This window comes from Cyanistes caeruleus, chromosome 1 (assembly GCF_971803275.1).
Source record: "Cyanistes caeruleus chromosome 1, bCyaCae1.hap1.1, whole genome shotgun sequence".
NCBI classification, from domain to species: domain Eukaryota; kingdom Metazoa; phylum Chordata; class Aves; order Passeriformes; family Paridae; genus Cyanistes; species Cyanistes caeruleus.
Genome location: NC_141701.1, coordinates 59,481,415 through 59,502,091, shown reverse-complemented (window position 1 = coordinate 59,502,091; position 20,677 = coordinate 59,481,415). Strand labels below are relative to the sequence as shown.

The window sequence follows — 20,677 nt, the reverse complement described above, 5'->3', positions numbered from 1 at the left end:
TTACCTTCATGTCTATATGAAAATACTAGGAATCAGGACATCTAAAATTTTAATAAATTTCTGCTTTCTTATGAATGGCCATACTGACAATGTTACATTATTTTGCTGTAGCAGCACCAACAAACAGATGCTTCTCCATCAAATACATAGGTGATCAGTAGAAACTGATCATGGTGAATACCAGTGCAGGACACCTTCCATATCTTGCCCCATGTACAGTAAAGTCCTTAATGCTGTCAAGTTTGATGGTTGCAGAAGCTACTTGGAGAACATCTATTAGCCAAAGTATTTTCTTTTTGCTGGAGTGATTATTCTCAAACAAAATCCAAAACAAAACCAGTCAAGAAAACCTTCACCCAAACAATGGATCATTTCAACAAAGTTTAATCTGTTTCATTGATACCAAGTTGATAAAACAACAATACTGAGTATGCATCACAGACTATGTCCAAGCAGATAAAGAACTTCTATAATGAAGAATATTTGAATAAAATTATTTGTGCTAGGCAGAAAAAATGCTTTTAAAAAGCCAAATCAAACTAAAGCACTGGGTTCAGCCTCTGAAACCATTTTTCAAGTGTCACAACAATGGAATAAACTAGACACAGGGAAAAAAAAACAGAATGTGTGATGACACTGGTCTCATTTGAGTCCCATCATAAACCAGAACTCTCCTGAAAAACTGCTCCCATTCTTCTTTTTTCCCCAGTAATTCTTTTACCTGATAATTTATGAACACTAATCATCAAGGCACCAAGGGGTAACAGGCTTACGAAGAAATGTGGTTCTGGATTATTGACTGGCACTTCTCTTGATCTGGGAGTGTTCTCCGTTGTTTCCTTCTTCCTTGTGTTTCTTACTTTTCAGTCATCTCTATTCTTTACTGCCATGTTTGTTATTCCTATCATTCTGCTAAGAATTCTTCCTCCTTTTGCTCATCACCTATATTCTAGACAAAGATGCATCTCAGCACAACCCTGAAAGGCAGAATCTCCTGCATTCCACATCCCTCTTCCTCCCAATTCTCCTCTATACCTTTAAGCAAGTAATTTAATTTCTGTCTTAACTTCCACGTTAGTAAAAAATAAGAGTACCATGACAGGGATGTGTGGCTCATCCTTCCTAAAGAGACTAAAAAAGCCTGCTGAATTATGCAATTAACTATCATGTCATCACCAGATCAGCCAGTGGAGAAGACGTCAGCATTCCTGGTGTTTTTGGTAACAGATCAGCAAGTGGTGAACAGCCTGGGACAAACGCTGCCACCAAGAGCAAACTGCTACGTGGGTTGTACGTGAACAAGGATGGAACCAACAACCCCAGTACAACACAGCTCTGATTTAGCAGTGCATGCTCACAGAAGTTATATTACTCCTAGAATAAGCATGGAAAAATACATCCCACATGGGCTGTGTATCTGTCACTGCTTGGTGAGAGCTGGGCTAGCAGCACTGGAAGGTTCTGATGAAGTGTTAGCCATACCCAGGAACACAAAGCCCCATGTACAAACCCCCTCCAAATCCCAAGATGCAACAATTTCTGGATTCAAATACCTGTCAGTGTTTTCATTAAACTATATCTTAGTTTTCCATGTTATTAAAATAAGAAAAAAAACCAATCCATGCATATTTACTTGAAGGATGCATCTCAATTCCTGTTTGGCATACATATTTAGAAACCACATTGACTACCTAAGTTTGAACCTGGATAGGAATTTCATTAGAGCTTGGATTCAGAGTCCATTTCAAGGACCAACACAAAATCAGCTAAGTGGCTTACAAATTGTCTGTTGAACTTTCAGTTTTTATTCCCACAGAACAGCACAGTGTTCATCACGTAATGCTTAAAGGATAATTTTAGTCTACCAGTACAGTTCCAAATGTCCTAGTGGGGGTGGTTAAGCATTATGGACAACCTACGGGTTGTGGAACAGTTTGGTTTTCTAAGACAATCTAAATGCAATTTTCATGTCTGTGTGAATTTGAAATGTGTGTATTTTGCATGATATCTTTTAAACTCATGAACAGCAACTTGTTAGGTATCTTGTGAAGAAAAGCCATTGGAAACCATGAAACCCATTGAACCCATGAAAAAGCCCTTTGTTTTCCATCTTTACCTGGTTTGACTGCATTTTAAATCAGCTATTTCCATATTTCATATGTGTGGATTTTGCCAGTAGAGAAACAACATGGGATGTACTTTAGATTTTCACCTCACATCCTAAAGTAGGCAACAGAAGCACACAACAGTAATACCAAAAGGATGAGGAGTTAGAGCTACTTACATGCGTATGGAATATTCAGCTGTAAGCAATCCTCTTGTGGAGGATGAGAGCCCTCAGAGAGATCATAATATGCATTTAAAAGTTCCCCCTAATGCTTCTGAGTTGAAAGATCTGACATATCCTGTTTATAGCAAGCACAGTAAGGGATGGATTTTATGGGATTTCATGACTGATTAAAAAAAAAAAAAAAAAGCCTGTAACTGCTTAACTAGTTTTTATCCATTTTATACCCAGAGCCAGTTGTTGCACAATACTGAAAAGAGTGTGCATATATATCTATATACAAATATATGCACACCTGCACACAAATACACACTTGGGTATTTTCAGGTAAATTGGAAATGTAATAACCTTGCACAAAACCCCAAATGGAGCCCATACTGTTGGAGAAGTGGCAATTTTAATTTCTTTCTATTAACAGTTCTTACAAGGTACTAATACAGGTTGTGCCAGTAAATGTAATTAGTCTGATGTGAAAGTACATGGCTAACACAGGGAATGCAATTCCAATGTATAGCTAATGTTGAGACTTAAAATACCTGCATGTTTTCTTCGCACTGTTACTCACAGTTACTCTTCTTTTTTTTTTTTTTTTTTATTTTTTGTCTTAGTGGCCAACATACCACCATACTACCAAGGTAGGTGACACAGTAAAACAATGCAACTTTCCTGTGCATTACCAGAAAGAACCACAAAATGTTAAAAAAAAAAATAAAAAAAATAAAATCATTCCCCTTACAGGATAACTGTGGGTATTTTATGTATATTTCAAAGAATTCTTATTTAGATTATTAATCCTTAAAACCATTGATTTCATTGTGAATTCGGAAACTATGTTTTTGTCATCAGATCTCCCTGTTACTGCTTAAATTTCCAGTATTGGCAAATCTTTTTTATTAAGACCATTCAGCTTTAGGGTTCTTTTTGGCTTTTTTGAATGTGCAGAAGAGTTGACTTTGTTGAGATCCTTAACTGAGCTCAAACATTTCACTAATGTTAACTGGGAACAGGAAAAGCTGAGTGTTCTTCTTGTTAAGGTACTGCAGAATTATTGTATGTTTAAACTTCCTTTAAGGGCACAAACAGAGGCACCTCCATTTTAAACTTCACCACCAATACCCATGGGCTCTGAATTCACATTCACACTTGGCAAATACATTTCAAAATACATAAATATGGAAGCCAAGGATGCCTTTTATTGGCAGGGCTCTCAAGACTGAAATTCCTAACAACATTGCAAGATGTGTGGGGAGAACTCACATTGCAGCCCCTGGGCAGAAGAAACCAGTAATACAAATAAGAAGTAAATTACATCCCTTCCTAAAACACAGTTGCTCTTCTTTATTCCTATTAGGTTTTAAGAAGAATATTATTTAAAGCCAAGCACGTAAAACTTATTTAAAGGTAAATAGTGATGATCTGAATGCATTAATGAAACCCATGGCAAATGTTAAATGGAGTTCATTCCAAAAAGTCCACTTACATGACACCATTTCAGTAGCCTATCAGAGAAGTATACATCAGATTTGTCTTTTAATTTCAAATCCATTAGAATTTAACTTTTAACACCTGTAATAAACATAAGCAGTCTCTGAAAAACACCACTAGATTTTTTTTTTCTGTCTCTAGGAGTCCAAAAATTGAAAGAACAAACTAGAGGTGAAAGAGTAATTTCAGCAATGGATTGAGAGGAAACATGTAAATTACTTGTCACAAATAAAGAATAATATCGGAGGTTCTGATGTCAGATGAAGTTTGCTGATGACAGTATGAAAAAGCGTATTATTTTAATCTTTAGCACTTTATTTGAAACACCAGGAAATTCACCCAGAACAGTCATTAAAAATTACTTCAGATTTGCTACGGCTTCATACACATTAAAAGGGGAGACAATTGAAGCCTGTGATGACATTTGGTACTGCAGGCAGAAGAAACTTTGTATTTACAGCACAGTAACTTTTCCAATAAGCCAAGTTATTAGCACCTAATAATTGGTCAGGATGCCAAAATCAAGAAACTCAACCCTATCTAGATTCTAAAACCTTATTATCCTAATTTCTCTCCATTCCTGTGCCACAGGAATAGCCCTTCAGATCTGCAACACCATGATATCTATCCTAAAGACAAGGCAGTCTGCAGGTTTCAAAAGGGGATTGGAATGAATATTAACAAGACAAAACCATAGCTGAAATATTGTGCTCTAGACACTACTGGCTCTCTCTTCCTAATCACAGCAGCAGAAGCTACTTTGGCAACACTGGAACTAGCAACCAAGTAGGAACTGCTGCAGAAATGTAAGCAGAACTGCCTGACACTACGGAGATTTCACAGATCCCAAAATTGTATTTTCCTGCTTTAAAAACAGTTAAGTGTCCACATATCATCAGCATGCAAAAAAACAACCCTGATAAAAACCAGTCAAACTTCTCTGCATTGGTTATTTTTTTCCAAAAGACATCAAAGTCATAAAACACATATCTGACTTCATTTGGACTATTGCTCAGGAATCCTTACTAAAAATATAAAGCCCTACTGAAATAGAAATTGTCAGCCTCACTTGATTCCCTCGTTCTAAAAAAACCACATTGCTCTTGCAGCTCATGAGTGTTACAGAGTCTTTGGGATCTAAAAATTATACACAATCTATTCCTGCTTTCCCATGCAGAATGATCCAACATAATTTAAATTTTTTTTCCATTTTGGTTTATTTTCTAAAATTACAGTCTATGATCCTAATTAAGAAAAAAAGCCTATTTAAGGAAAATTACAATGTTTCTGTTACCTGAACTTTCCAATAAGAGGCTTAATTCCACAGTGAGCTGTAATGTCAAGAACATGGGCATCCATATATATTTATATATATATATGCACAACACATGTGCATATACATACTGTGTATTTGCCATTTCACAGCACTGACAACTGTAGGGGGCAATCTCTGTAGACTTCCAAGACATATTCCTCCTGTCTTCACTCCAGCAAATGATTGTTCCTGCCATGGCTGCTAAGCTGTTTTTCCCAGCTGACTAGGCGACGTGCCTGTTCTGCTTTTCAGGACATACATGCAGCCAGGGTCAGCCACCATGTCGGGTCCATCCCCCCGAGATCTCAGCATGGCCGGCCTGTTGATGACAACCCTGTAGTCCACTTCTTCAAGAACATTGTAAGTCTCCCCTCCTCTTATGCACCAAAATTAAATATCTTCTTTAGAATCCATCAGTAAACAAAAACTCCCCAATCATTACCCTTTATTTTGAGCCTCAAATTGTACTGTGCCTTTTGAGCTCACTGTGCCATTCAAATACAAAAATAATTTTTACCTAGAAGATAAACAATACTGAAATGCTACCAAAAAAGCATGTGAGCCTCCATTAGCATAGTTAAATGCTAACCATGTCAGTTATACAGCTTCACCATAGACAGGTTTTGTCCTTGTGTCTTCAACACTGGCAGTATTCAGGAATTATTACTGTTTCAAGATAGATATGAATCCAGTGTATTCCAGGCAAGCCTAAGACAGCAGAGGAGCTTCTCAATACAATTACCATTTTTAGCTCGTGACAATGTGCAGAAGGCCTGATGATTTCTGACATTTATTTTTGCCTTTGTTTGACAACTCTTTTGTGTTGGCTTTTAGGTCTCACCCCGTACACCTCCCCCAATGCAAGCAAAGGTAAGCAATTTCAGAGACTCAGGCTAATTCACACTAATTCAACTGCAAGCCTGATTCACTGTGTAATGGCACTCAGTAAAAGTCTGCAGGTATCACTGGGAACAATTTAAAGTCAGAGCCTAAGACACAGAAGCCATGGTTCTCTTCCTCATGCACTTCCTGACTTCGTTCATGACTAATTGAAGCCACTTGCAGGGATTTTTATATCCAATTTATGGTGTGATTGCTTTACATAGTGAACTAACAATAGGTAATGCTTTCAAACAAGCCTCACCAACCAGGAGCTGTCCTTCCATTTACTCAACCCAGCTGGCTTTTGAAGTATGTAATACTGACAAACCATGGCTAGTGAAGTCAGTTCTAGTAATTACAATAAACAATTTTGCCTTTTTTTGCTTCATGAAATGACCGCACAGACTGTTGTCCTCAACTCCTGCCTGCCTCACTATTTCATAATTTTGGCTGTCTTTTAATCCTTTTCTGTGTATGGCAGACCCAGATGCTGTGTTCCATAGTGATCATGTCATTGTTTCTTTTTCTTGTGTGTACAGGGAAGAGGACTATCTCTCACCAGATTTAGCTGGGTAGGTGACAAATGTGCTTTCAGTAACAGCCCTTTTATTTACCAGGCTAAAGCATATCTTGCTCCATTGCCTCAAGCTGCTGAAGCAACGTGATAATTTTGTTTTGTCTCAAGTTTGCTATTTTGCTTTTCCTGTTCCACTTTCTTTCCTCCTTCCACAGCACTTTAAGATGGTAATTGTGTTGCTTGCTCTTATCCTGCAATTTGACAGCCCTTGCAGCAATAATTTTTTTTGCTTCAGCACAAAGGGAGAAAAATCCACTGCATGGCAAAGCTCTCTTCCTTTAAAGGCTCCTGGAAGACCCATCTGGTGCATTTTTCTTCTCCTGGGATGGACGAAAATGGGAGGGAGGGCTGGAAAGAGATAGGGGCTTATTCCACTTTTGCAACTGCTTTTACACAGTAAAGTCTGCAAAACTAATGCTGTCACTAACCTCAGGATTTTGTCCCACCTTTCCTGTCAGTTAAAAGTGATCTGCCTAAGCAATTCCTAGACAAGTTCTTCCCACAGTTCTCTCACAACTAATTAAATTCTACTTCTCTACCACAGGTTAGATTTTATATGAGATGGCATGTAAATTACTGGCATTTTAAGACAAAATATCAAAGCCTTCAAGCCATTAAGCATTTCTTTCACTATCAGAACACCACGTATTAGCTGATGTGTTTGACATTAAAACATTTTGAGTTTCGTCATACAGGTTAATGTTCTATTTAATTTTTGAATATTAATTCATTTTTTTACAGATTGATGCTTCCCTCAGATTTGAATCTATTCAGACAATTTCCTAACATTTTCCTTCATCCTTGTTTATTACATTAAAGATTGCTTTATTGCAAAAACCTCCAAATTCCTCATTTGAGCATTATATATTTCAGTGATCACAAAGAAAGACTACAATGTGTATATGATAATTTGAATGTGATAATTTGCAATTCACATTAAAATCTTTCTTTGCAGGGTGGTGAAACACACAAGCCAGGATATGGAAGCGGAAAATTCTATGAGCATAAATCTGCTCATAAGGGACACAAGGGATCCTATCATGAGGGCCAGGGCACTCTTTCCAGAATCTTTAAACTGGTAAAGTAAAATTGAACTTTAAGTACAAAACAAACTGAACTGGAAAAAAGAGAAGCCAAACCTCTCCAGAATCCTGCTATGGTTGAAACAACCATATTTTCTTAAAGCTTCTAAAGGAATTAGATTTGCATGGATAAACCAGAAGGTTATTTTGTGGCTTAGGGACTACTTATATGATAGGAAACAAAGGTAAAAATACACAGTTAGTGGCCATCAGGAAAGTAGGCAAGTCCACAATGTTCCACAAAGACTTGCACCAGGATCAGTGTTGTTACTAAATGCAAAGATTATCTGGAATACAGATGACAAATGAGGTGACACAGCTCATTGCTGCTAAATTATTTAGGATAATGAAAATGAAGGAGAACTGAAAAACTGCAGAAGGGCAGTACAGAGCAGTGCTGGACATATATTTGAATGCAGTAACAACTCCAGCAGTCCCTGCTTCTTCCCACCCCAGGTGGGAGAACTCCTACAATATGGCAGTATCACAAGTTATGGAACCACAAAGTGGGGCAAATTAGAAAACTGTCATATTAGAAACAGACATTTGGTCAGAGTATCTTTAGTCTGGTTCAATTCCCCATTCCAAGGCATAGCACAGCCACAACAAAACAGGCAAAAAATGAAAACAGAACAGGTAAAAAAAGGTCAGTTGTGAGGGTTTTTCACATTCTGTGTCAGGAAACAGACACATGAAAAGCACACCATATCCACTGGCAGATACTTTAAGGAAGACTGTATCTTCTCTGAAAGATAACAATGGCAGTGAATTCACTCCTAACAAATCACCCAGTGCATCATTTGCACATAAAGATGCCATCAGCAGTCAGAGCTGATTATTTCAGAATCCTACTGTTCCTCTCTACAACAGATGTAACAGTGTCTTCCTTTGCAGTAAAAAACACATTTTTGTCTCTAAAACAGTTTAGGTTTTATATCTCCCACTGCACAGTTGTTTTCCAAATATATGCAGCACCAAATGACAGCACAAAAATTTCACGAAAGTAGTAGGAATCCCTATGTTGTAATTTAAGAAAAGGAATGATCTCTTCAGAGTCACAGGTAAAAACCAAACACATTTTAAGTCTTATTTTCACACTGTCCACTTGGTAGTTTTAGTGGAGTTCAGGTACATCAACTATTCCATGGCTACATACTGACTTATTTGCAACATTTTGTCATTTCAACATCTGAAAATATGCATTAATGATCTCTCATGAAATTTAACATTCTCTTTTTTGCATATCCATCACAGCTATTTTAGTATCTATCTATCTATCTATCTATCTATCTAGCTATCTAGCTATCTAGCTATCTAGCTATCTAGCTATCTAGCTATCTAGCTCTGAGAGACACATACACCAGTTTTACTTTTTAGATAATCTTTTCCCAGCCAGTATTGCTTCTGGAACTTTGATACAAGTTTTTTTCAGGCCATTTTGATTTAGACCCATTGTTTACAGCAGAAGGCATTAATTACTATTTCTTTATATAGTTCTACAGTCTTGTAATATAAAAAAGTAATCCACTCTAAGATATCTTTGAAAGAAAAAAAGCCAATTACCTAATGAATTAGGCTGAAATCTCCTGTAGCAGTTCCGTAAAACTAAGGAGTCAGCACTGAAAGATGAGAAGAACATAAATGAAGAAAATGAAGTCTCAAAGTACACACATGGTGGGTTGTTTATTTTCAAGTAAACAGTTCAGTCATCACCTGTTTACAGTAAAATTATACCATCTTAAATTTATGGTCTTAAGGGCATTTTTCAAGATTTGCCTAGAGAAGAATTGCTAAAGATAAGGGACAAGACACCAAGTTAACCTAATCTCAAATTTGAAAAAAATAAAATATCAGTATTACAACTCTGATCCACTTTGCTATATAAAACTGCTTCTTTTCCCAAGTACAGATTTATGAATTGTCAGTTTTTTTCCTCACAGTTTGTCACTTCCTAATTATTTCTAAGAATAGGGCAAGTTTCAGCCCTTTTATTTTGTCTTAGCTTTCTCCTGTATCTGTTTTCCATATCAACTTCATGTTGATATAACACTGAGAATTTACTGCAGAATGAAACTAATAAATTTCAGTTCTTTCAGATGTGTGACTATTACATCTTATATGCAAGGTTTGGAGATTTTGTTACTTGTTTTAAAGTATACACACAGTACAGACTACATAAAAATGAAATTTTCCATGCTGTCCAAGGAAATAAATTGTTTTCATTAGGAAGGCCTGAATAAGAACATGCACTTAAAAGTAATTAATGAGAGACACTGTCTAGTCCTCTGCAGAAGATTTAATAAGTGTAAGTTAATCCTATGTGAAAAACAATGAAAATTGATCCTCTTTTTGAAATAAAAATCCCAGTAATATTTTAGTGATATACTTCAGGCTATTTTCATTAGATAGTATTTAAAATTCTGTCATACTTACAACAGATTGATGTTCTTCAATGTACAGCCCCAAATATATATTAATTTCTAATTAATGCAACACTGTTCTTCCCTCCACAGGGAGGCTCTGGGTCCCGACCTGGATCGCGGTCTGGTTCCCCCATTGCTAGGCGCTGAAGCTCCAAGATGCCATCCAAGGATCATGTACTCTGCTTCATAATATAACTGCCTTAAAATTAGTAACAGCTGCCACAATTACCTAGATAGATGCAATCCTTTACTTAATGCAAATTAGGTTCTGCATGCAGTAGATGATACAAACTTCTATTGGCAATCCCTGAGCAACAGTTGAATGAAAGGAACATAAAAAGTAGCTTTGCTAGATGTTTTCCTTATTTTATGTGAAGTAACAAGATCTCTGACTTTACCCATTCTTCTTCAGGATGCCCTAACTGTATGCTGGACTCCTTTGTTTCTCCCAAACACCTAATTTAAGCTCAACTCCTCTGGTTTCGTTTTAGTGAATATCAGAATTACAAATAAAGAGCTATAATATCTTGGACACTGAGCACTGCTGTTAATGAATTTTTGAGACACTGCTGTTAAAAACAAAAAAAAACCAACATGTGCAGAAGTTGTAAGGACTGTTTATCCAAATTTTCTTTTTGTGGTTTTGGTTTGGTTTTTTTTTTTTTTTTGTTTTATTTTAATCTTCCTTCTCTCACTCACAGAATAATTTATTTTCATAACAGGATTAGGCAGTCACAGAAAGGTTTATCAAACATTGGGAGCTCAAGGTATGTGAAGTGTGGGAGGGGGTAGATGTTGAAGAATCAATACGATGTGGAGCAATAGCAATAAGGAAATTCTTTCCATACCATGAATTGCTCATTGCATCCAAACCATTAGAATAAAGAGTAGATGAGGGAGAGAAAGAGGATTTCAAATTTGAGTTAGACTAATGTTACAAAACAAGGGATATTCCCAGAGAAACATCTAAGACTGCACATGTGACCACTGGATGTCACTGGTGCTTCATATAAACTCTGCTGCAACAGCATTAACTTTGCAGTAGAATAAGTAAATAAGCATATAAACAAAAAAAGTCTAATTTCTGAAAGAAAGCCCTTTAGTACAGGTATCTCAGGTAGTCCTGCACATCTCACATTAGAATTTCAAATCTTTCTCTTGGTATTTCAGCAGTGTTGTACTTGATTGGCTCATCTTTTGCCTGAGTAACACCTGGATGCCTATTAAGGGCAGTGCACCAAAGCAAACTCATAGTAAACTACTGTGAACATTTAACTGTTGTGTTGTAGTTGCCTCGTAGAAATAAATTATAGTTCAGTTAGATTTAGAAATGAATTATTCACAGATTACTAAAATGAAAGTGTGGAGATGGTATTTCCAACCACACTTAGGGAAATAAAAGGCTCTTCTGAATTGCACTGTTTTATTACTTAAACTTACCATTTCTTTCTTCAAGCTGTCATCTAAGTGTCTGATTAATTATTTTATTTTTTAGTTTTAGCCTATGCACTGTAGATTACAGTTAGTGCTTCCTAGGTTGAAACAGCATTCCTAATAAGTGCCCAGTAAAAGTTACCTATAAATATATGTTAATTACATTTCACGCCTAAATCTATTGTAGGTTTAAATCAGTGTCCATTAATATGAAGCAATGGAAGATGAGATGATAGAAAATACATAAAGACTAAAGAAAACAAAACTGCCAAAATTATTAAGCATACACACACATATTACATCTATTACCTTGGTTGGTTGCTATGTGTATTTTTCTATTGTTAGCTTCATTCAGATGTATACTCTGCAACGTAATAGTTGATTTAATTTGAACAAATATTGTTCTTATAGGAACAGAGCTTTTAAAAATAGTCACTATTGAAATAAAGTAATCAACTTGAAATGAAACTTGGGCCAGTTTTGTTTTTTACAAAGGAAGAGGAGATATAAATATACATATATATATATATATACTTATATACTACATATATATATGTTTAGGTCTGTTTGGTTTATTCTCTCCCACCTCTCCAAGTTTATGAATAAAGTTCAGGCCTTGCAAACAGGCTTTTAGTGACATTGCATGGCCCAGAAGGCTGACAGTAGGATGCAAGAGTTATGGAATGCCAGTCTATGAACAGGCAATAAAAACCAGCCTTCCTCATGAACAACTGTGGTGCAAACAGCCCTCAAAAAGTGAAAGAATATTTATGGTTAAAAAAAAACATTTTTCAAAATACTGCACTGTAGAGTAATAGAATTTAACCAAAACTTCTTCCTTCCTTCTTCTTCATCACTATACTTTCACCTCAGTCATCTTTCCCAGAGGGTCAAAGTATCTTTTTGGATTTATTTCCTTTAAAGGAATAGGTACATTACTTGAAAGTAGTTTTACCAACAAAAGAGAATAAAACTTGGCCTGAAATTTATTCTTTTAGTTACACGTTAGTGGTTTTGATGAAAACCAGCAGTTTAAATGGCCATTTGATTTGTAAGCAAAGGATTTTTCCTGAAACAGAAATGCACAACCAATACCAGGAGTGTGAAATTCAATGTACTGAAGGAACGGACATAAACCAAAAGAAATTGTGAGCAGATGCAAGCAAAAAACCCCAAGTCTAGCACAAGACTACAACTGCATTAAACCAGAAAGAACAGAGGCTGTCCCAAGCACTGTTCACTCACCCACTATACAACGTGGCACTTCAAGCACTCCTCAGAAGTTCTTCTGCTTCCTTAAGTAATGCATCTGCTTTAACACTGCTTTTGACAATACTGACATATTGGTTACCGTGTCTCTATTTGTTCTGAGTATCAACACATACACTGCCCTGAAGAGCTCCAACTCAATCTTACCAAAGCAATAAAAACCTCTATCAACACACTTGAAGTTCATGGGGGAAGACGATGAAGGGAATCAAATATAATATTAAAAATAAATTTTTTAGAAGTCTGTTACTGTAGCTGACAGGATTTCCAAGTGCTGGAGGAATAGCAAACTGAATTCAGGAAAAATGTCAGCTGACTCTATAACTCACATTGTTTATTTAACACTTCCAAGACTTGCTAGACAGACTCACTGCCTTTAACCAAGGCGCAACACTTTGAGAAGTGAACCATTACAAATGCCATCTTTTTACTCATAAGATCAGCTTTTAGGTTGTGTGTACCAAGTATCACAAATGTTCTGGGTTGGAAGGGACCTTTAAAGATCACCTAGTTCCAAGCCCTCTGTGCATTTATACAGTATTCCCTGAAATAAGAGGGAAAAAATTTCATCCATGGTACATGCAACACAGCACATTTTGCTATATTATTACAGATAAACAGCATGCTATGCCATGAGGCCAAACAACTGTAAAATACGTCTTTCTTAAACACCTGAAACACTCACAGGCTGCCTGGAAGGGAAGGCACTGCTGGAAGGACTTTATTCTTTACATCTAATATTCCAACACACTTCTGTAAACAGAGTTTTTCCAATCTCCAAGAATCCAAAATCATATGCTTAAAAAATACACGGAACAGAATTTGGAAAAAAGTAATATTATTTAGCATGTTTTTCAATTAAATATTCCACATAACAAAAGTGTTATTTTTATGTCACCAACTATATTACTTATATACATATGCTGAACAGTTAACAAAAGAATTAAGAGATGCCCTAACAAAACCAACAGCGATTTCTTGCTTCAGCCATCTGAAATAACTAGTTTGTATCGTAGACATAATATAGACAATATTTACAGAAAAGGGCTTTTGGATCTGAGAACAATTATCTTTTAGAAAGTAAATTAAAGTCCAGATCTGTATTATTGTACAACATATTCACCACTGATCTAGAAGTATTTGTGGCAACCAAACAGATGAGCTCCTTGCAACTGGGGTTAGTATTTACAAAATATACTCATCAGCCACACAGAGGCTCATAAACTTTAAATATATATATATACATATATAAGCACACATATATATATATATCTATATATATGTAACATATAAATAAAATTCAAAAGAACAAGGCAAAAATAAGAAAACAGCTTCTGTCTTTGGAATGTCTAAAAGACAACTATGCTTTTACTCCAGTGTTTCTTTGCTATGAATATGCTTAACAAGTGGCACCTTTGAAAGCAATACTCAAGTCAGCTAGGTAGTTTTGCTGAAACAATGACTTAAACAACAAATAAATGTAACATATTTCCAAAATCCACAAAGAAAATAATAAGTAACTTACAGAGTCAAAATGATAACTGTTTACAGCACTGGGGAACATTGTATAGTATAGGTGACCTAGTGTGCATCTAATTTTATCACTGCTACAACAATATTGTACTTATTTATCTCACAGATTTAGTATATGGCTGCTTTCCACAGATACTGAGATATGGACCTGCTAACCCAGTACAGCAAACAACAACAGAGGCTTTTACTGGAACCTTTTCTTATTTGGATTCTTTTAAGTAATTATTGCCAAGTCCAAAACCTCAAGACTTTTATTGTAAAAACTAACTTCTATCTGCCTCCGTGGTTGGAATGAAAATGAACATGCTCCATCTCAAGAGTTTAACTCAAGAAAAGCCATGAGCTTGCAGTATTTTATTTTTTTTCAACAAATTCTTAAAATGCACTAAAAAAGAAAGCTTTAAAAAGAAATACCTTTTCCTGTGCCTTGTAAGAAAAAAAAAGGCAAAACTCCACTATTTTATACTGCATGCATCATCAAATGCAACATTTGTTTCCAATCTCAATTATTTCTTTAAACACATTAAAAATGTTGACTGACAGTTTCATGATTTTCCTGTGAAGTTCTTCATCTCCATTAAAAATGGGAATCATTCTATTCCGATATAAAGGTACAGTTTATTTTTAAATAGATATACTGGCTGTGAATTCAAACATGAAACTGTATACATTATTACCTGAGTTCATTGATTCACAGACAACTTAGCACAGATTAAATGAAGTTTTCCCAATATTCTTCTACAAGCTTTAAAAAAAGAAATCATCTTTTAGGTAACTTTTGTAAATAATTAAAAAAACTATAATATATTATTCTATTGTTAGTATCTTCAATGCTTGAAGTTTTAACTGTAAAGTTCGAGTCCCAGAAACGTTTTTAACTTTCAAATTCCAAGATGTTATCGAAAAACATTGCCTATACTTTGCCATTCATTTGAAGATTCTTGTACCACTTCTTCTAAATTCAGAGCGCGACTAATGTCTTCCCCTTCTTGTTCTTGGTGACTAGCAGGCTCTTGTACAGGACCTACCAAGGCACAAGAGAAAAAGGCACGTGAGTATGGTTTGACTTGATGTACGGTGTAAGAAAAATACAAATAAAGCACTTGGGAATAAAGGCATGGGAACAGTATTATACAATTATTTCAGATACTGTAAATTCATTGGGCAGTCTTGGAAAAAAAAAATAATTAAAAATCTAATACAATATACTGCTTTCCTGGAATAATTTTTCAGCTCTGTATTTCTGTACACAGAGCTCCATATAAAAAACAAGGAACCATAAAAAATAAAAAATTGCTGTTTCAATCTGATTTTTGGGTTGCACGTACAACTATTAGCCCATCAACTGTGGTTTCTGGCTATTAGTGCTTGATTCCTCAGTAACTTAAAGGAAGTGCTCTGTGCTCTCCTAACTAAACATATGGATTCCCACCCTCAGCAGTACTACCACCATGCTACATACCAGTGTAGCCATGAGCCCGTTTCATGTGCAGCTTCATATTGCTTTTCTGTGTAAATCCCATTGCACAGTAATCACATTTGTAAGGTCTCTCTCCTGTGTGCCTTTTCATGTGGACTTTAAGAGCACTCTTCTGGTTAAATGCCTTTTCACACAGTGTACACTGAAATGGCCGTTCCCCTTTATAAGAAAGAAAAACATATTTCATAATTTTCCTTTTAAGATTAAAATACAGTTTGGAATTCAGTAAAAATTATCAAGATGCTCTAGAAATGAAACAGACATCATAATTTTCCTTAAGGCTTTCTCTAAACAATGCCATAGCTCCATAATGTCAGCAAAAATCTCAAATTTAATGTCAGAATAGTTACATACTAAATCACTGATATTATCTTTCCTATCCAATTTATCATCTAGGTAAGTTATTTAGCAGAGGTATGAAAGAAAAAATCAATTTACCAATCTGACTTTTCTGTACTCAAGGAAACCGCCACCTTTTTACACCATGAAGAGTAATGCAGGTAAAGCAATGTACTAGAATAACAAAGCTGATGCCTTTAAGAAACCAAAAAGTCAAGTATGTTAACAAAAAAAAGTCTCCTGGCAATTCTACATGGGACTTGTGGCCTCCTCTGCCAACAGCAACTAATGATTCCCATATCTCACCAAAAGAGGCTTATTGTTCCAATTCTGCCAGAATATTACTGTGATTTCTAACTATAAACATGAAAACACATTAACTTTAAAAATACTTTAAAATTCAAAAATACCTACTTTGCAAAACCAGATTTTTGCTTCCAACACTCAACAGCACAATCTCTGACATAAACACTTTGTATGTCATTAAGGACTTCGAAAAGCACTTTCCAAGATATTCCTTGATATTAGTTAGCACAAAGCACAAGCAGGAGTAAAAACTTTTCCATGTTCTTCCTTACAGGACCAATATCCCTCTCTCTTCATTGCCTGTATGTTATGTGTTCCCACCTGCACACCAAATCCAACTTCTCAGACAATCAACAGAAGGTCCCTTAAAGCAAAGAAATTTTCTTTCTGTTTTTAACAACTTTTTCAATAGTTGGAAGAGAAATCCAGAATTCCTCAAATATTTTTGATTCCATTTTTTTTAATTCAGTGAAGATGAAGAGCCTTTTTGGTGTAATGGATTACCACATGGCTTTTTGGTGGAACTGGAAGCAACTGCTTCCCTCTAATTCCAAATTTCATCAAACCACTCTTCACTGATAAATCCTAAATAGCAAGATATGTAGAGCTATTTAGAGAAATAATGTGTTTTCCTTCTGGCCATTGATTCAGTAAAGTTACCCATTAGAAATGGTTAAATATGTTTAGTCAAGATAGAAATCACAAACATTTCTCACAGACAAGGATGGTATGTTTATGGAAACAAGTTAGTTTAGATTTAGATTAACCTTTCCTATCATAGTTTATGTGAGTGTATCCATCTAAACACTTCTGTGCAGTACATTTTCACTCTTTTGGTCTCTATTGTTGCCTGACATTGTTGAAGCACAAAAATAAATATCAATTTAGTAAGGTCTGTTACAGCCTAGCCCATGAGCCCCCTAGTACAAGAAACACAAAAATATCTAAGGATTTAAGGATTTACTGAGTGAATTACGAGTCATTCCAAAACATAAAGAACTCTTCCTATGATGGTGAAGATCCACGAGAAACTGATCAATAAGGCGACTGCTCTGTTCTCAGCTTCCCTGAACTGCTCTGTGCCCATTACAATGGGGCAGCAGCATGAAATGAAACTAACCACGGGAAACGACAACTGGTCGTCTTTCCTGCTTCCTGCACATTTTGTGGAACCCTTAAACTAGGAGACAATAACTTTTTCAAGAGTCTGAGTTATTTAAGTCAGTTTTGCAAAAAATAAAATTATTAAGGGCATTTTAATCTCCTTGGATTTTAACCCCTGCTTCTCTTTTCCTACCAACAGTAGAACCAGAATATTCCTTTCTAATGCAGTAACCACAAAACAGCTTGATGCTGGGGAAAGAGCTCTGGTTGTCTCACTTGAAGAGAGAATAACCTTTTTGAGGGGATCTTCTTATTCTAATCCAGCCAAATTCTAATTCTAATTTTTAATCCAGCCAAATTCATTGGTCCCCTCCATCTTAGTAGCAACACAGATAACTTTCCCCTGTCCTCTTTAAATTTAGAATCCATGTCAGCTCTTTATTTGTAGCAGTGGTAGGGGAAAAGAAAGAACTTGTTTCAGAGAATGGACTCATATATGTAGAATTCATGTTTTTAAAAAGAATGCTTTTCAGGCACAGAAGGCAATAGGGAGGGCAGCTGGGCCTGTGTATACATTTCAATTTATAGCAGGGCAGAAGCTGCAACCTGAAAAGCACTTAACATCACAGAAAATGAGTGTTCTGCTCCCTAGGAGAAGACAGTATAGACTTTTTATAGATTAATTGTTGAAGAAAATAGTAGAAGTGGAAAAGTAGAAAAGAACACAACAAACTAAAAGCACTGGCATTGGAAACTGATGACCTGTGCAAGTAGTTCAGTGACAGTGAAGCACTGCATACAGCAGTCAATATCGGCAATCAAGCCTATCCCTTGTTTAACATCACTGTTAAACCCCCTCATTTGCACATTCTTCTGTATGCTTAAGGATGATCATAACTAGTCTTTAAATCACTACAAACAATGTTTTAAAATATGCTTTTATTAATCTGCTTCAAAGGCTGACAAGACACAAGCTCATGCACTCACATAATCACTGCAGTACTGCCTGTTCCAATTTACAGATCAGCTTAGTGAAGCACGAGTTTTCAAGTTTGCTGTTCCTCCTTTTAATTTCTAAACATTTGAGGTAAGCTGAAGTTGATATTTAAAAGTAGTTAGCTGAAACCATAAGCAAGGGCTCCAAACATAACACCCAGATATCCATAAGAAATCTCAAGATAAAAATAATTTCTGGCGTCACCTGTGTGGATGCGACTGTGTCTCTCCAGCTGACTTGGCTTAGCAAAAGCTTTTTCACAGGTATCACACTTAAACACTCTAGGCTTCTGGGAACTCAGTGAAGGTCCACCCTGATGGGTTTGCATGTGTTCCTAAGCCAGCACAGGAAAAAAAAAAAAATTCAGACCATTTAAAAAGACATCAGTACTTGACTTAAAAATATATTCACACCTTGAAGACAAAAGCAGAGGATCTTAGTCATCAGCAGACAAGCTCGAAGAAAATGGAAGCCTGCATTTGTTTTTTCCTTTTAAATAAGAGATTTTTTTTTTGTTGTTTTTTTTTGTAGAGAGTATCAACTCTCTAACCATTGGTATCTTTACACTACTGAAAAACTCCATCAATAACTGTATGTCTTTTTTTTTTTCATACATTAGTCCCTTTACTAATTATCTGAAGTAAAATAAAATACAGAAAACCAAACCAGAGCTCCTTAAATGCTCTTTTCATCTACAAAGAGGTATTTTGAAAACTGTGCATTGCAAGCTAACGTAGGATTTTTTCCCCCTCTCCTCTACAGCATCCATCTCCCTCCTTGTCTGATATGTGGGTATTCCTCAGCATCTGAATTGGTAAAACACTGTCAAACTGTACAGGCCTCAAAGAGGCAGCTATAATAACATACACACAAACAGCTGCACGATGGCAAGATGCAAACAGAACACTTCACAATGGACTCTTAATTGAAAAACACATCAGAAAATAAAATCACTAAGGTTCTTAATGGTAAGACAGCAGGATATTTTTTCTTCATGAAGAATTAATAACAGTTCTAATTTCAGTGATTTTAATACACTGATGCTGGGCCCAGATGAAACTTAGAAGAGTATCTTATGTTATCTATTAATATTTTTCATTTTTAATTTATTTATTAATACCCAGATAAAATTCAAATTACAAAAGAAAATAAATAAAAATATATATAACTAAAATAAACTAATCAAGAACTGTCTGTGAAACAGTACTGCAAATACTTGTCCACTTTCTAAAATGTGTGTGGATATTCTTTTCTAGTCTATTTGATTACAGACTAAACTATTAATTAGTCTTTACTATACCTAAACAATAAGCCTTCTTGATGTCTATGAAGTCCTACTCCTCACTCCACGAACTGAAGCAAACTGTGTCTGCAGAGTTTGTTTACACTGGAAAATCAGCGAGACAGTTACACGGAAGAATATTATTATCACAGTAATTATAATAATAGTATTATAGGGAAATAATATAAGGTCTCCTGAGAAAAATCAGGTACCTGTAAACCCCTGCTTAGGTGGAAATAATCAAAATCTTTTAGTTTTATATTGTTCATTACCCCCTCAAACACTGAAATGGTGGAAGCATACTGTGACCTACTTCAGAAAAATTAACTGAAACCAGTTGCTTCTTTCTTCCACCACAAAACCCAAACAAAACCCAAACAAAACCAAGCCTCCAAATCCCAACAACCCCCACCCCATGTTCTACTTGAAAGCAAGCAACATAGTCATCCAGATAGCCCTGTAAAACTTTCTGTCAGCTTTCTCTGAAGAAACAGTTTGTGATGCAATTCTGTTCCACTGATCTGTGCACCTCTTATACTTTTCCTGTAAAATAAATATGCTTTTGAAAATAGTTCATGGAAACGCAACATTCTGAAGTGTAATCATCTCTTTATAGACACAGTTAGTATTTCACTGATTGTTCATGTGATGTTTTACAACTTTATTTGTATAATTCTTATTCCTCAGAGAGTAATTGTCTTGGGGTAGCAAACAATCATTATCTAATCAGAAAATAAGACCAGGAAACCTTCTTTCAAATGCCTCATGCATTAGTATGCCACTCTTATACCCCATTACTCCTGAAACGTCAATCGTAACCACCTCTGAAAGTGTGGAAATAGAAAGTTTGTTTTATTCCATTGTTTCAATAAGATGATAAGG

The 20,677-nt window shown here is 35.7% G+C and overlaps 2 protein-coding genes across 22 annotated transcripts in view; one reads left to right on the top strand and one right to left on the bottom strand.

Annotated features, from left to right (window-relative positions):
• The window catches only part of MBP (myelin basic protein), a 110,648-nt gene extending 98,695 nt beyond the window's left edge, over positions 1-11,953 (top strand). For 8 of the 9 annotated variants that reach the window (XM_086894653.1, XM_086894700.1, XM_086894643.1 and 5 more), the window contains 6 exons: positions 2,896-2,922; positions 5,340-5,447; positions 5,922-5,957; positions 6,509-6,541; positions 7,502-7,624; positions 10,142-11,953. In XM_086894653.1, coding sequence (XP_086750779.1) covers positions 2,896-2,922; positions 5,340-5,447; positions 5,922-5,957; positions 6,509-6,541; positions 7,502-7,624; positions 10,142-10,198 — 384 coding nt within the window. In that variant the 3' untranslated portion in view covers positions 10,199-11,953. The remainder of the gene's footprint in view (positions 1-2,895; positions 2,923-5,339; positions 5,448-5,921; positions 5,958-6,508; positions 6,542-7,501; positions 7,625-10,141) is intronic. The other variant, XM_086894709.1, reaches the window with a different exon arrangement.
• A 1,490-nt stretch (positions 11,954-13,443) lies between these two features.
• The window catches only part of ZNF236 (zinc finger protein 236), a 75,269-nt gene continuing 68,035 nt past the window's right edge, over positions 13,444-20,677 (bottom strand). For 6 of the 13 annotated variants that reach the window (XM_086894575.1, XM_086894548.1, XM_086894593.1 and 3 more), the window contains 3 exons: positions 18,718-18,847; positions 15,750-15,926; positions 13,576-15,311 (listed from right to left, as the gene is read on the bottom strand). In XM_086894575.1, coding sequence (XP_086750701.1) covers positions 15,184-15,311; positions 15,750-15,926; positions 18,718-18,847 — 435 coding nt within the window. In that variant the 3' untranslated portion in view covers positions 13,576-15,183. Of the gene's footprint in view, positions 15,312-15,749; positions 15,927-18,717; positions 18,848-19,813; positions 19,901-20,677 lie in introns of all 13 variants that reach the window. The other 7 variants (XR_015288490.1, XR_015288492.1, XR_015288493.1 and 4 more) reach the window with 2 other exon arrangements.